At 54.0% G+C, this 13999-nt stretch overlaps 1 protein-coding gene across 1 annotated transcript in view; it reads right to left on the bottom strand.

Annotated features, from left to right (window-relative positions):
• The window catches only part of DOT1L (DOT1 like histone lysine methyltransferase), a 47594-nt gene that overhangs the window by 25946 nt on the left and 7649 nt on the right, over positions 1-13999 (bottom strand). Inside the window, exons 2-7 of the mRNA XM_054396047.1 lie at positions 8010-8053; positions 6839-6913; positions 5037-5100; positions 2457-2685; positions 1508-1602; positions 942-1004 (exon numbers count right to left, since the gene is read on the bottom strand). Of these exons, the coding sequence (XP_054252022.1) occupies positions 942-1004; positions 1508-1602; positions 2457-2685; positions 5037-5100; positions 6839-6913; positions 8010-8053 (570 nt within the window). The remainder of the gene's footprint in view (positions 1-941; positions 1005-1507; positions 1603-2456; positions 2686-5036; positions 5101-6838; positions 6914-8009; positions 8054-13999) is intronic.

Raw genomic sequence — 13999 nt, 5'->3', positions numbered from 1 at the left:
GCAGCTGGCCAGGTCTGGCCTGGGCTAGGCCAGGCTCCCACAGGGGCTCTGCAGGGTTCACAGCCAGCCCTGCCCAGATCCCAGAATTGGTTTGGGGTTGGAAGAGACCTTTCAGACCATGGAGCCCAGCCCAGCACTGCCAGGGCACTGCTTCAACATGTCCCTAACTCAAGCAGAGAGCTGCCCTGTGGTGACCTGTTCATTCCTCCTGCCCTAGTCCCACCCCCCAGAGCATCTCATTCCAATCCTTCCCAAATCAGGAGCAGCCACCCAGCAGCCTTCCTGAGCCCACAGCCCACACCTGACCTCCAGCTACAGTCTCCCTACCCTGATAATGGCTCCTGGAGTTCTCTGCCCTCATCTCACTGCCTTGGCACTCATCCAGAGCTCCAGCACCACACTCCCCAGCATCCCAATCCCTCACATCCCATCCCCCCACCACCTCTGCCAGGTGACCACACCTCCACCTGCCTGCAGAACCCAAAGCTTCAGCTTTTGTTCCTAGCAGGAACTTTCAGCAACCTGAGGAGGAGCTGCCATTTCCAGCAGCCTGCCCAGCAGAACCCCCACAGCATGGAGAGAAAGAGAGAGAGAGAGAGAGAGAAAGAGAGAGGTGGGGAAAAAACAAAAGGGATAAAAGGAGATTGAATGCAAACAGAAGACACATGGCAGCCCCAGCCAGCATCTGAGAGGAATAAATCTTTCAAGAGCTTCTGAAGGCCTGGAAGTGCTGCCAGTAACACCACACCACATGGTGAGCAAGAGCAGGAGAGGAGCCTGGGAGGATGTCTTGGAGAACAGCATCCTCAGGATGAAGGGAAGAAGCCAGGAAGCAGGTGTGGGGCTCATGCTGCTGCTTGGCTGCTGAAGGGCTGGAGAGGACTTTGCAAGCTCTGCACACCCAGGGGGATGACAAAGGTCTGCAGCTGAAGGGCACTCACTGTGTATTCTGCATGTTTTTTCCCATACCATTTCATCCACTTCCTGAACTCTCTGTCCATCGTCTGCAGGAGGCAGGAGAAACAAAAGCAGCTGTTAGAACATCTGTGCTCCAAGGGCCATGGCAGAGCAGGAGCTGCAGCTCTCAGTGCTCACTGCCACCAGAAGAATGCTGCAGAGCAGTCAGGCAGCAATCCTGGGAACTGTGCCTCTGAGGGTACCTCTGAAACTGACCCCTGAGTGGCTCAGAGCTCATCTGCTCCATGGGCAGGACACCTCTGCTGCTCCAGGCCTCATCCAACCTGGCCTTCAACACCCCCAGCCTCCCTGGGAAACCTGTTCCAGAGTCTCCCCACCCCCATTGTGCAGAGCTTCCTCCTGATATCCAACCTAAATCTGTCCTGCTCCAGTTTCAAACCCTTCATCCTACCTTACTGTCCCAAGGGACAAAAGCAGTGGCACTGAAACTGCTTCCTCCCTGCACAGCACTTAGCAGTAACCCAGCCCCACCAAGTGAGCCTTCAAATAAAGCAGACCCAGCCTCCTCCCTGCAAACCCTCCCTCTCACCTCAGCATATTTGGCTGGAATGTCAGCTTTCTCCACTCCATAGTGATGTTTGCAGTTTGTGGCTGCAGCCACTTGAAGCACCACCTGGCCCACACCTGCAGGAAAGGAAAAACACAAAGCTGAGGACAAGCTTCAGTAGAAAAACCACTGCAAGAATAGGGACAAACAAAGACCTGAGCAGAACTGCTTTGCTGGTTCTTATTTATAATGAGCAAGGAGGACAAAAGCTAAAGGGGTGGTCAGGAAGATGCTGCACTGGCAGACAGCACATGGGCAGAGATCCCTGGAATGGCTCAGGCTGGAAGGGAGCTCAGAGATCATCTCCTGCAACCCCCTGCCATGGGCAGGGACAGCTCTCAGCTAGACTCACCCAGCCTGGTCTTGAGCATCCCCAGGCAGGAGGCAGCCACAGCCTCCCTGGGCAGCTTGTGCCAGAGTCTCACCACCCTCACACTGAAGAACTTCTCCCTCAGCTCCACTCTAACCCTGCTCTGCCTCAGCTCCAAACCATTCCCCCTCCTTGGCCTGGCTCTAGACACCCTCAGCAAAAGTCCCTCTGCAGCCTTCCTGCAGGATCCCTTCAGGTCCTGGCAGGCAGCTCTGAGGTCCCCCTGAGCTTTCTCCCCTCCAGGCTGCACACCCCCAGCTCCCCCAGGCTGTGCTCAGAGCAGAGCTGCTCCAGCAGGCTGACATCTCACCAACAGTGCCAGGAAGGATGTCTGAGAGGTCTGCTTGGTCTGTTTAATCTTGTGAGAAAAGCAGGAGCCTCCCTGGGGATTACCTAGCAAAGGTGCTTAGGCTGTAACACAACCCTCCGCCCTGCTTTACTTTCCAAACAGCAATTTCCCCTCTGGTTTGTCTGTTTGTTTGTTTCAAAGAAAGCAAAAAACAAAGCAAAAAGTGGAGGGGGAAGAACCCCAAACCCTCCTTGAAGGTAGCAGTCACTTACCACTGCCCAGGTCAACAAACAAATCATCCTCTGTCATTTTAATTTCATCTATCATTTGGGCCACCAAGTCAAAGGAGGTTTCTCCATAGACCTCTGGGGAGAAGGGTTCATAGTTGTTGAGTTTCTCAGGGTCGGTCACGGAGTGGTTGTAGACCTGCTGCAGGATGTGCCGCAGGAGCCCGTTGGAGGGCCGAGTGTTGAGCTTCATTGGCTGGGTGGTTCCCTTCCACTGCAAGGAAAAGAGCAGAAGAAGACCTCAACCCAACCAGAGGATCACAGGTCACAGGGTGTTAGGGCTTGGAAGGGACCCCCAGAGATCATCCAGTCCAACCCGCCTGCCAGAGCAGGAGCATAGAATCCAGCACAGGTCACACAGGAACACATCCAGATGGGGCTGGAAAGGCTCCAGAGAAGGAGACTCCACTCTGGGCAGCCTGCTCCAGGGCTCTCTGACCCTCACACTCAAGAAGTTCCTCCTCATGTCGAGGTGGAACCTCCTGTGCTGCAGTTTCTATTCATTGCTCCTTGGCCTACCCCAGGGTGCAACTGAGCAGAGCCTGTCCCTGTCCCCTCCCTCTTGATCCCTGCCCTCACATATTTAGATTCAAGAGAATTGTCAGGGTTGGAAGGGACCTCAAGGCTCAGCCAGTCCCAACCCCCTGCCATGGGCAGGGACACCTCACACCAGAGCAGGTTGCTCACAGCCACATCCAGCCTGGCTGCAAAAACCTCCAGGGATGAGGCTCCCACCACCTCCCTGGGCAACCTCTGCCAGTCTCTCACCACCCTCATGGGGAAGAATTTCTTCCTCACATCCAATCTCAATCTCCCCATTTCTAGGTTTTTTTATAAGCATTTATTAAATCCCCTCTCAGTCTTCTCTTCTGCAGACTGAACAGCCCCAGGTCTCTCAGCCTCTCCTCACAGGGCCAGTGGCCATCCCCACCACAGGCCTGCACTGGCAGACAGCAGAGAAATTCCCTCCCAGCTGCTCTGCATTGCAGGATACTTAGGGGAATTCTCCACACCAGTGGCTGCTCTGTGCTGGGTCTCACCTCAGGCTCAGGGAGGGAGTTTCAAACCTCCCTGCTGGAAATTGGTGGTAAATTGGAAATTAAAGAGTTTGGGGCTGCTCAGTCTGGGGAAAAGAAAGCTTCAGGGAGACCTTAGAGCAGCCTTCCAGGAGCTGAAGGGGCTACAGAGAGCTGGGGAGGGACTCTGGATAAGGGTTTGGAGTGATAGGAGAGGGAATGGATTGAAGCTTGAGGAGGGGAGATTGAGATTGGGAAGAAATTCTTGGCAGTGAGGGTAAGGAGACCCTGGCACAGGCTGCCCAGAGAGGCTGTGGCTGCCTCCTCCCTGGAGGTGTTCAAGGCCAGGCTGGATGAGGCCTTGAGCAGCCTGGGCTGGTGGGAGGTGTCCCTGCCCACGGCAGGGGGTTGGAGCTGGATGATCTCCAGAGGTCCCTTCCCAACCCAACCCATGCTGGGATTCTGTGCCCTCTTTTGCTTCCTCCAGTTCAAGTCTTTACAGAGTTAAGAAACCCCAAAGCCTGCTCAACTGGTCTGAAAAGAGAAAACATTCCAGGCACTGCCAGACAGATCCCACAGAGAGCAGCTGAACTGAGTGGCAAGCAAGGAAATTCCTAAGCCATGGATCACTTCCACAACACACAGGAGACTTCATATGGATTATTTAAGTACCCATAAGCCAGAGATTTCTGCATGCAAATGTCAATCTCTGCAATAAATCCTTGGGAAACATCTCCACACTAAACACAGAGAAATGTTTTCTTGCCCCTGGAGGGGACTCAGTAATCTCCAAGAGCCAAATAACAGCACCAGAAGTGTGCACTCAAGGCTCAGAGCTTAAAAAGCTGCAGTCTGGGGAAGAAATTCTGTGGGTTTGGGTTTTTTTTTTCTTTTTTTTTTTTTTTCTTTTCTTCTTGTTAGAATGTGACAAACACCTTGAGTGCCCAGGTGTGAGCAGGAAAAAAAAAAAAAAAAGGTTTCATAGCAGATTTGAGTCCCTGAAAGCCTGGGGTGATGGAACTGGGTGAACATGGATGGTCCAGAGCTAGGGCAGCCAGCCCTGCCTGGGCACTGCCCTTGAGTGAAGCCAAGGCAGCTACAGGTGAGGCTTGAGGAGGGGAAATTGAGACTGGAGGTGAGGAGGAAATTCTTGAGAGTGAGCACAGGCTGCCCAGGAAGGTCATGGATGTCTCCTCCCTCCAGGTGTTCAAGGCCAGGCTGGATGAGGCCTTGAGCAACCTGGGCTGGTGGGAGGTGTCCCTGCCCATGGCAGGGGGTTGGCACTGGATGACCTTTAAGATCTCTTCCAACCCAACCCATTCCATGATTCTGTGATCTTGAAGGTCCCTTCCAACCCATTCTATGATCCTGTGACGATCCACAGCACCACACTGCTCTTCTCTGAGCAGCTCTGAGGCTCCAGCACCTCATCTGGATCACCTTGAAGGTCCCATCCAACCCATTCCATGACTCTATGCAGCCCAGGCAGGCAGAGGGGAGGCCCAGGCAGGTGCAGGTGGCAATGGCAGGGGCACAGCTGGGTACCTACCAACTGATGGATGCTGTCGATGGCACGGTTGTACTTGTCACAGAGCCTCTGCATGCTTTCAAAGCTGGTGGGGAAGGAGAACACAGGGTCAGGCACAAGAGCAGAGCTCCAAAAGGCAGGCTGGAGAGGTCCAACCTTGTGCTTTCGTTGTCAGCACACTCAGTGGCTCCCCAGGGTTTGTTTCTGGCACAAGATGCAGTTACAGACACAGCTTTAGGAGCTGGGGTGCAGCTCCCTTCAAAGCAGCTCCCCAGCAGAGCAGGAGGACAAGAGAAACAATGCTGCTGGCTGTCAATTAAAGGAACAAGGATGGAACCTGCTGGTTCCTGCTGGTGCAGGAGGGTTGGGCTAGATGATCTCCAGAGGTCCCTTCCAATCCCTGTAATTGAACCCCCAGTATGGCTTAGCAGGAAGCTCTGCATCCTCATGGTCCGTGCTGCCCTTGCCATGCTCTCAGCTGCACAGCAATCCAGGACAGCTGCCAGCTCCCCCCACTCCCATCCCCTCTCTGAGAGCCTCACAGGAGATTTTCCTAGAAATTATTAACTCTGGGGCTGCAAATGCTGCAGAGCCAGGACACGACCTAAACCTTCACCCCCTCAGCCAAGCACAGTGGCTGCTGCTGGGGATTACTTACAGCCAGGCAGGGCAGATGCCTCAGTGACAGAAGCTGAGAGGATTAAATAAATTCATCTCAGGCCAGGGAAGAAAAGATCCTGCCAGGAACATCATCTGTTACATAACCAGGCCCACAAAGCAGCAGCAAATACAAAACAACCCAAGGAGTTACAGGACCAAGATCATTCAATCCAGGCCATCTCCTTCTTGTACCCAGGTGGCCATGGAGGCCACCAGCATCCTGGCCTGGAGCAGCAATGGTGTGGCCAGCAGGAGCAGGGCAGGGATTGTCCCCCTGAGGAGGCTGAACCTGAGGGTTCAGTTCTGGGGCCTTCACTCCTAGAAGGACAGTGAGGAGCTGGAGCAGGTCCAGAGAAGGGCAACAAAGCTGGGGAAGGGTCTGGAGAACAGGGCTGAGGGACCTGGGGGTGTTCAGCCTGAAAAAAAGGAGGCTGAGAGACCTCATTGCTCTCTACAGCTCCCAGAAAGGAGGCTGGAGCCAGGTGGGGTTGGGCTCTCCTCCCAGGTAACAAGTGACAGGAGGAGAAATGGCCTCAAACTGCACCAAAACCCCAGACCTCCAGTGACAGCCCAGAGCCAGGCCCTGCCTCTCCCAGCCTGCAGCTGAGAGCCACACTCTGCACCTCCATTTGAACCTGCCTGTGGACTGCCTCTCCCCAGGCACCTCCAAATGCCTCCTAAGTGCCCAGGGCAGTGGTAGGAACCCTCTGCCTTTGAGCCCTCCACCCACAGAGCATCCATCCCACCTGCACTGAGCAGGGCTGGGGAAGGTGCTGATGAAGGGCTCAGGGTGGCCACATTCCAAACAGGAATTCCTGGTTCCTCCAGAAGCAGAAACCTCCCTGTGCCATTCAGATTCCTATGGCTGGCCTGAGTCCAAGCAGGCAGATACTGATCATTGTTTGGGGCTGAGTAATCCCAACGTGGAGCAGAGCTCAGCTCTCTGCTGTGTGGAGTTTCCAATTCTGTCCTTAATCCCAGAGCCTTTGCCAATGTTGCTGTTACACACTTCCCACCAAAATAACTGCACAGGCTGAAGCCAGTTCTAAAAGAAAACTTCAGTTTGTAGTGGCTAAGAATAACCAAAGTGATTCACTGGGAATGGTGCTGGCCTGGCCTCCTTGGAGGAGGGGTTGGGGGGGGATGGAAAATGTTCCTCTCACCTTTTTGTATCATAGTCAATTAAAACATAGTTCTCCATAGCAAGCTTGAGATCTGGGATTTCTTCACAGACCCACCTAGGAGGAGAGAAGGAATCATCATTAAAAGCACCTCCAGTGAAGCTGGATGAGGGCAGCCTGGCTCAGTTCTAGACTGGCACTGCTCTGTGCTAGCCCAGCAGTCACAGATCCATAAATGGGTTGGGTTGGAAGGGACCTCAGAGATCACCCAGTTCCAACCCCTGCCATGGGCAGGGACACCTCCACCAGCCCAGCTTCTCAAGGCCTCATCCAGCCTGGCCTTGAACACCTGCAGGGAGGGAGCAGCCACAGCCTCCCTGGGCAGCCTGTGCCAGTGCCTCCCCACCCTCACTGCCAAGAATCTCCAATCTCAATCTCCCTTCTCTGGCTCCAATCCATTCCCTCTCCTCCTATCATGCCCTTGTCAAAAATCCCTTCCTGGCTTTCTTGTAGACCCCTTCAGGTCCTGGAACACTGTCAGGGGATGGCAGACAGCAGCTCAGTGGAAAGCTGCAGCAGTTTGCAGTTGTGCTGAATAAACAGCGAGGTGCCCACAGACATTGGCAGGAGCACAACGCTCTGGCAGTGGCACAACTTCAACCCAAGGTGATGAATGCATTCAGAGCCCTGCCTGATGCTAATCTTGCATGAAATGCAATGCACAGGGGCAAGATTTCAAAGCATTCTGACACTGAAAGGAGCTTTGACAAAGCTGAATGCAGAGAAGACACTTCCTGCAGTACCCCCAAACAATGCCACCAACCTCTGCCCCCACTGCAGCCAGGGCAGGCTCAGGTTGGACATGAGGAACAATTTCTTCCCCTTGAGGGTTGTCAAGGCCTGGCCCAGGCTGCCCAGGACAGTGGTGGAGTCCCCATGCCTGAAGGGGTTTCAAAGCCCTGGAGGTGTGGTGCTGAGGGCCATGGGTTGGAGCTGCCCTGGCAATGCAGGGTTCACAGCACTCATGAGCTGAACTTGATGATCTGAAAGGTCTCTGCCAACCCAAACAGCTCTGCCTCTCCTCTCTGGAGGAATGAGGCTCTTGAGCCTGCCCTACCCTTGCCCAGTGCTGGGTTAAAGGTTGGACTTGACCTTGGAGGTCTTTTCCAAGCATGCTGATTCTGTGCCTCTAGGACAGGGAAGGAACACTCACCGAATGGTCTCGATGATTTCATGAGCAGCATCATGGTGTTTGTCCTGAAAGAAAGAGCAAAGGGAAGGTTTCACAGAGCCATCAGCACTGCTGATTGCCACCCAGCCCATTAAACACAGCCCAATGAGCCCTCTAGGAAAAATCCAGGGCACTCAGGAAATGGATTTTCTAAGTGTCTATGGGCTAGCAGAAAACTGACATCTGGAAATGGCCTGAAATGGTGCCAGGGGAGGAGTAGGTTGGAGATTGGGAACAGTTTCTTTGCTGCAGGGGTGGTCAGGGATTGGAACAGGCAGCCCAGGGAGGTGGAGGAAGGAAGGTTCCTTCTCTGGATAGTTTCAAGACCCATCTGGATGCATTCCTGTGTGACCTGCCCTTGGGTGATCCTGGACTGGATCTCCAGAGGTCCCTTCCCAAGCCCACCACTCTCTGACTCCATGATCTGGAGCAGCTCAGCTCAGCTGCATCTGGGTCTGCTCTCAGAGTGCTGTCAGTAGCACACCCTGGTGAGCCTCCTGCAGCAGCCTGGCCACCACTCATGGAACACCCTCTGCAGCAGCCTCCTGGCTGAGGCTCAAGAAGCAGATCTGTTCTGCCTGCAGTCACGAGAGGATGCCATGGTGTGCAGTGTGTCACGCAGAGGAGCTCCAGTCAGCCCCCAGCTCTGCTCCAAGCTGTGCTCTCTCCCTCCTCCCCAGCAGGCTACGTGCTGCTTGCTGTTCTCCTGCAGCCTCCTTAGATTTATGATGTCTGAGAGGCCCTTGGAATCTTCTCAGCCACAGCAAATGAAGCTGTTGCAGGAGACAGGACCTTATCTCCTTGCTGTGCTCTGTGCACTAAGTATTTGAAGTAAAGAAGTTGCAGAACCAGCTGATATTAAATTACTGACAATGTCCAAAGCTGTTCACAACAACTTCATAACCCCCCCCCAAAACCCCCACCCTGAACAGACATTAAAAGTTGGTTATTGTCCAGCTGAACTTTAGAAGAAGGAGTTCTGTTTTCCACCTAAATGTTCAATTTCAACTTGAAACGTGAGCTCCCAGAGGGGGAAAAAAAAAAAAAAAAATCAAACCCAACCTTTTGCCAGAACATTTCATTGGAAAAATAAATGGAGAGCAAGCAGAGCTCTGCAAAGTGCCTGCAAGAGAAGGCAGGGCTCTGTGGAAGGCAGCAGAGAACAGCTCCACTCCTCTCCAGACTCAACAGCCCTGGGGCTCTCAGCCTTTCCTCCTCACAGAGATGCTCCAGGAACCTCAGCAGCTTCATAGCCTCTGCTGGACTCTGCAGCAAGAGAGACAGAGGAGCCCAGCCCTGCACACAGCACTCACTAGGGATGAGGAGAGGAGGAGAAGCTCCCTCAAGGTGCTGGTCACAGTTACTAAACCCATGAGTGTCCCTGGGGCTTGGAGAGGAACATCCTGCTTTGCTCAACTTCATTTCCCCACGTGCAGAGTGGGATCCTTGCAAGACCTGAGCTGTCCACACATTGCAACAGAGTGAAGGCAGCAGCAACCCCAGCCCTGCAGAGCTGAGGACACAAAAGAAATGCAGCTCCCCACACCCCTCATCCTCAATCAGCAGCTCTCAAAGCACCACAGGGAGCTTGGAGACCCTTCCCTGACCCCCCCCAGACAGGAATATGTCTGTGCACAGCTTGGACTACCCAAGCCCCAAGTGTCCCAGCACAGAAGCAGCTCTTTTGCAGAGCCACCTCAGTGCCACCAGACCATGCTTCCTCCCCCCACAACAGCTCAGTGACCAAAGCAGCTCTGCAGAAAGGTGCAAGCAACCTGTGGTCAGACAGCTGCAAAGCAGAGGTGCAGCAAGAGAGGTCTGAACAGGAGGTCTAGGGAGGGTCTCCTCCCCCTCTGCTCTGCCCTGCTGAGACCATACCTGGAATCCTGGGTCCCATTGTGGGCTCCCCAGTTCAAGAGAGACAGGGAACTGCTGGAGAGAGTCCAGTGGAGGCTGGGAGGATGATGAAGGGACTGGAAGCTATGAGGAAAGGCTGAGAGGCCTGGGGCTGAGAGCCTGGAGAAGAGCAGCCCCAGAGGGGAGCTGATCAATGCTCAGCAAGAGCTGAAGGGTGGGGGGCAAGAGGCTGGGGCCAGACTCTGCTCCGTGGTGCCCAGGGACAGGACAAGGGCCAAGGGGCACAAACTGAACCCAGGAGGTTCCATCTGAACAGGAGGAGAAAGTTGTTTGGTGTGAGGGTGCTGGAGGCCTGGAGCAGGCTGCCCAGAGAGGTTGTGGAGTCTCCTGCTCTGCAGAGCTTCCAACCCCACCTCGCACTTTCCTGTGCAACCTGATCTGAGTGATCCTGCTTTGGCAGGGGGGGTTGGACTGGATTACCTTCAGAGGTCCCTTCCAACCCCTAACATTCCAAAAAATCAGAATAAAAAGGGACATCTCCTCTTTCAGTGTCCCCCTGCTGAACCCAACCCATCCTGAGAAAGCCCCACCTGAGACAAGCTCAATACAAAGAAATCAGAGGCCACCCTCAGGGACCTTTTAATGACTCCCTTTAGATCCCAGCCCACTCCCAAAGCTTCAACCATCTAACAGAGGCTCCACTCCTGCACCAACAGAAGTCATTTGGATTTGCCCCACACATGATCTGTTTAAGTCACAGAACAAAGGAGGTCAGTCCCCTGGCCCCTGGGTTAGAGCACACCCTGGCTGCCTGCAGTGGCAGCCCTCTCCCCAGGCACTGTCCCACAAATCCAAAGCAGAGGATGCTCCAGCTGGAGCCAAGATGGTCAGCAGAAGATCAAAAAGATGGATTAGGAAAAGCCAATCAATCTTGCAGAAGGCTGGTGGGACAAGCACCTCTTTAATGTCCCTTAGGTTTCCTCCAGCTGTGGAGGATGAAAAGCATTTCTCTACCACCAGGAGAGGCCCCATGAGCTGCTGCAGCTGACTGGAGGCCAGGAAGTTCTGCAATATAAGGTTGGGGAGGCATTGGAAGAGGTTGCCCAGGGAGGCTGTGGATGCCTCCTCCCTGGAGGTGTTCAAGGCCAGGCTGGATGAGGCCCTGAGCAGCCTGGGCTGGTGGGAGGTGTCCCTGCCTATAGCAGGGGGTTGGAGCTGGATGAGCTTTAAGGTCCCTCCCAACCCAACCCACTCCCTGCATCTCTGAGTGCTGAACTTTCTCAGTTGCTTTCATTTGTGCTCAGTTGCTGTCTGTGTCCCCTCCATGGTTACAGACACCTGGAGGTGTCCCTGCCCATGGCAGGGGGGGGGCAGATGCTGTCAGAGGTCCCTCCCCACCTGAGCCATTCTCTGCTTCTCCATCACAGAAGCAGACTGGAACCTTCTCTGATGCTGAGCCCCAAGTGGCACTCAGGGCCATGGCTCAGTGCTGGGCTTGGCAGTCCTGCTTTGGGCTTTCTGAAGTTCCCAATGCTTCATTTAGCTGCACTCAGCACTTCCTGACATTTTTCATCTGCCATTGGAAAGTTCTTTCATTGGAGATGTTTAGGAAACTCTCATTCACTCCTGAACTGCAACCAAGCCTGGAGCAGGAGCTGTGGTGTTACTCATAGCTGTGCTCCTATCTCTGAAGCCATCATTTCCTGCTGTAAAACATCCTCACTCTTCCTATCTCTAAAAATAGAGCCTGCTCCGTTTGAGAGCTGCAGCAGCACGTGGGCAGCAGCAGCAGGGATTCAGTTTGATTTCTCCTTCCTCCTCACAGTCAGTTTTGTCTCATCTTTAATAATTTCTAGGCAGTAAATGTGATCTTCATGAGCCCTAACATCAGCTTCTGCTGCTGTGGAGCCTTCTGATAGGAAGGAGAAAATGAATTGGAACTGTTTTAAATATCCTGAGACTTCTTACGGTTAGCTCTGAGAAATATCACAGCATGGTAGGGGTTGGACAGGACCTCTGGACATCATCCACAGTGCCACAACCCCCCCTGCCAGAGCAGCACCACTCAGGGCAGGTCACACAGGGACACATCCAGGTGGGTCTTGCAAGCCTCCAGAGAAGGAGATTCATAGATCCATAGAATGGGTTGGGTTGGAAGGGACCTTCAAGATCACCCAGCTCCAAGCCCCTGGGACACCTCCACCAGCCCAGGTTGCTCAAGGCCTCACCCAGCCTGGCCTTGAACACCTCCAGAGAGGACACATCCAAAGCCTCCCTGGGCAACCTCTTCCAATGTGTCCCCACCCTCACTCTCAGCAATTCCTTTCTCATCTCCAGTCTCAGTCTCCCCTCTCCCAGCTCAAAGCCATTGTCCCTTGTCCTGTCACTCCAAGCCCTTGTCAAAAGTCCCTCTCTAGCTCTCCTGTAACCCCTTGCTCACCTTTGTGGCCTCCTCTGGACCCTCTCCAGCAGCTCCAGGTCCTTCTTGTGCTGGGAACACCAGAACTGGATGCAGAGCTGCTGGTGGGGTCTCAGCAGAGCAGAAGGGCAGAATCCCCTCCCTGTCCTGCTGGTCACACTGCTTTGGATGCAGCTCAGGACAGGAGACTCCACAACCTCTCTGGGCAGCCTGCTCCAGGCCTCCTCACACCAAAGAAGTTTCTCCTCATGCTGAGGAGGGAAGAAAAACCAACAGCTCATCCCTGGTCCTTGTGTTGATCAGAGCAGTACAAAGCTTTAAGCAGACAGTCAAAGGCTAACTCAAAACAGGAAGAAAAGCAGCAAGGCAGTGAGGAAAAGGAAAAAGCAAGAAGGAAGAGTACAGAAGTAGACATATGGCTGTCTGGGGAGCAGGGTGATTAAACCTCCCATAAATCCTGCACACCAAGAGGTAAGAGATGCTGCTGAAATTCCCAGGAGAAGCACAACTCAGAGCTGTCTGTGAGACCTGAAAGGAGAATCACCTCCATAGATATTGCAGCTGCCATGGAGGACAAGGGCTGGGGCTGCTGTGGTGGCAGGGACTGCCCCTGGCACACTGAAGGCTTTCAGCACTGTGTCCTGGGTGAGGCTGAGGCAGACAAATTGGAGCTGCCTGAGCTGGAACTTTGGCCAGGACAAGAGCATTCATCAAGAGAGGGGATCCTGCCCCTTCACTCTGCTCTGCTGAGACCTCACCTCCCATCCTGCCTCCAGATCTGCTGTCCCCAGCAGAAGGACACAGAGCTGTGGAGTGAGGCCAGAGGAGGCCACAAAGATGATCCAAGGATTGGAGCAGCTCTGCTGTGAGCACAGCCTGGGGGTGTGCAGCCTGGAGAGGAGAAGGCTCCAGGGGGACCTCAGAGCTGCCTGCCAGGACCTGAAGGGATCCTGCAGGAAGGCTGCAGAGGAACTTTTGCTGAGGGTGTCTGAGACAGGCCAAGGGGGAATGGTTTGGAGCTGAGGCAGAGCAGGGTTAGAGTGGAGCTGAGGAAGAAGTTCCTCAGTGTGAGGGTGGTGAGACTCTGGCACAGGCTGCCCAGGGAGGCTGTGGCTGCTCCCTGCCTAGAGGTGTTCAGGGCCAGGCTGGATGAGGCCTTGAGCAGCTGAGTCTAGCTGAGAGCTGTCCCTGCCCATGATGGGGAGCTTGGAGGAGATAACCTCTGAGGTCCCTTCCCACCTGAGCCATTCCAGGATCCTATGATGCTGATAAAAACATAAAAGGGAAGTAAAAAGCAGCAGTCTGGAGCAGCTCCTCTTGTCTTTCAAGTTACCTTTCAGATCATTTGGTTAATATGAATACAAATCAACCCTGCTGTGCTCTCAAGGCACAATACAAGCGAATAACTTTTGCTTTTCATCCAGAAATACCAAGGGGGAGAAAAAAAAAAAGGCATAAATGAACTGATGATTTTTGTTGTACCAAGGGGGCAGAGCCTGGAACAAAAGGCAGCCTGAAAGCTGAACAAGCAGCAATTGTCACTCATGGCCAGTTCCACTTGAAAGGCTGAAGGCCAGAAGAAGGCTGCTGCTGTTCTGCCACCACCAACCACCACGTGCTGCACAAGCCAAGGCTGCCTTCCCTCCTCGCCCTCTCCTCCCAGCAGCACATGGCTGGGCTGCCCTTGGCACTGGGG

Source organism: Indicator indicator, chromosome 36, assembly GCF_027791375.1.
Source record: "Indicator indicator isolate 239-I01 chromosome 36, UM_Iind_1.1, whole genome shotgun sequence".
Lineage (NCBI taxonomy): Eukaryota > Metazoa > Chordata > Aves > Piciformes > Indicatoridae > Indicator > Indicator indicator.
The sequence above is the reverse complement of the archived record's forward strand: the minus strand, read 5'-3'. Positions and strand labels throughout refer to the sequence as shown.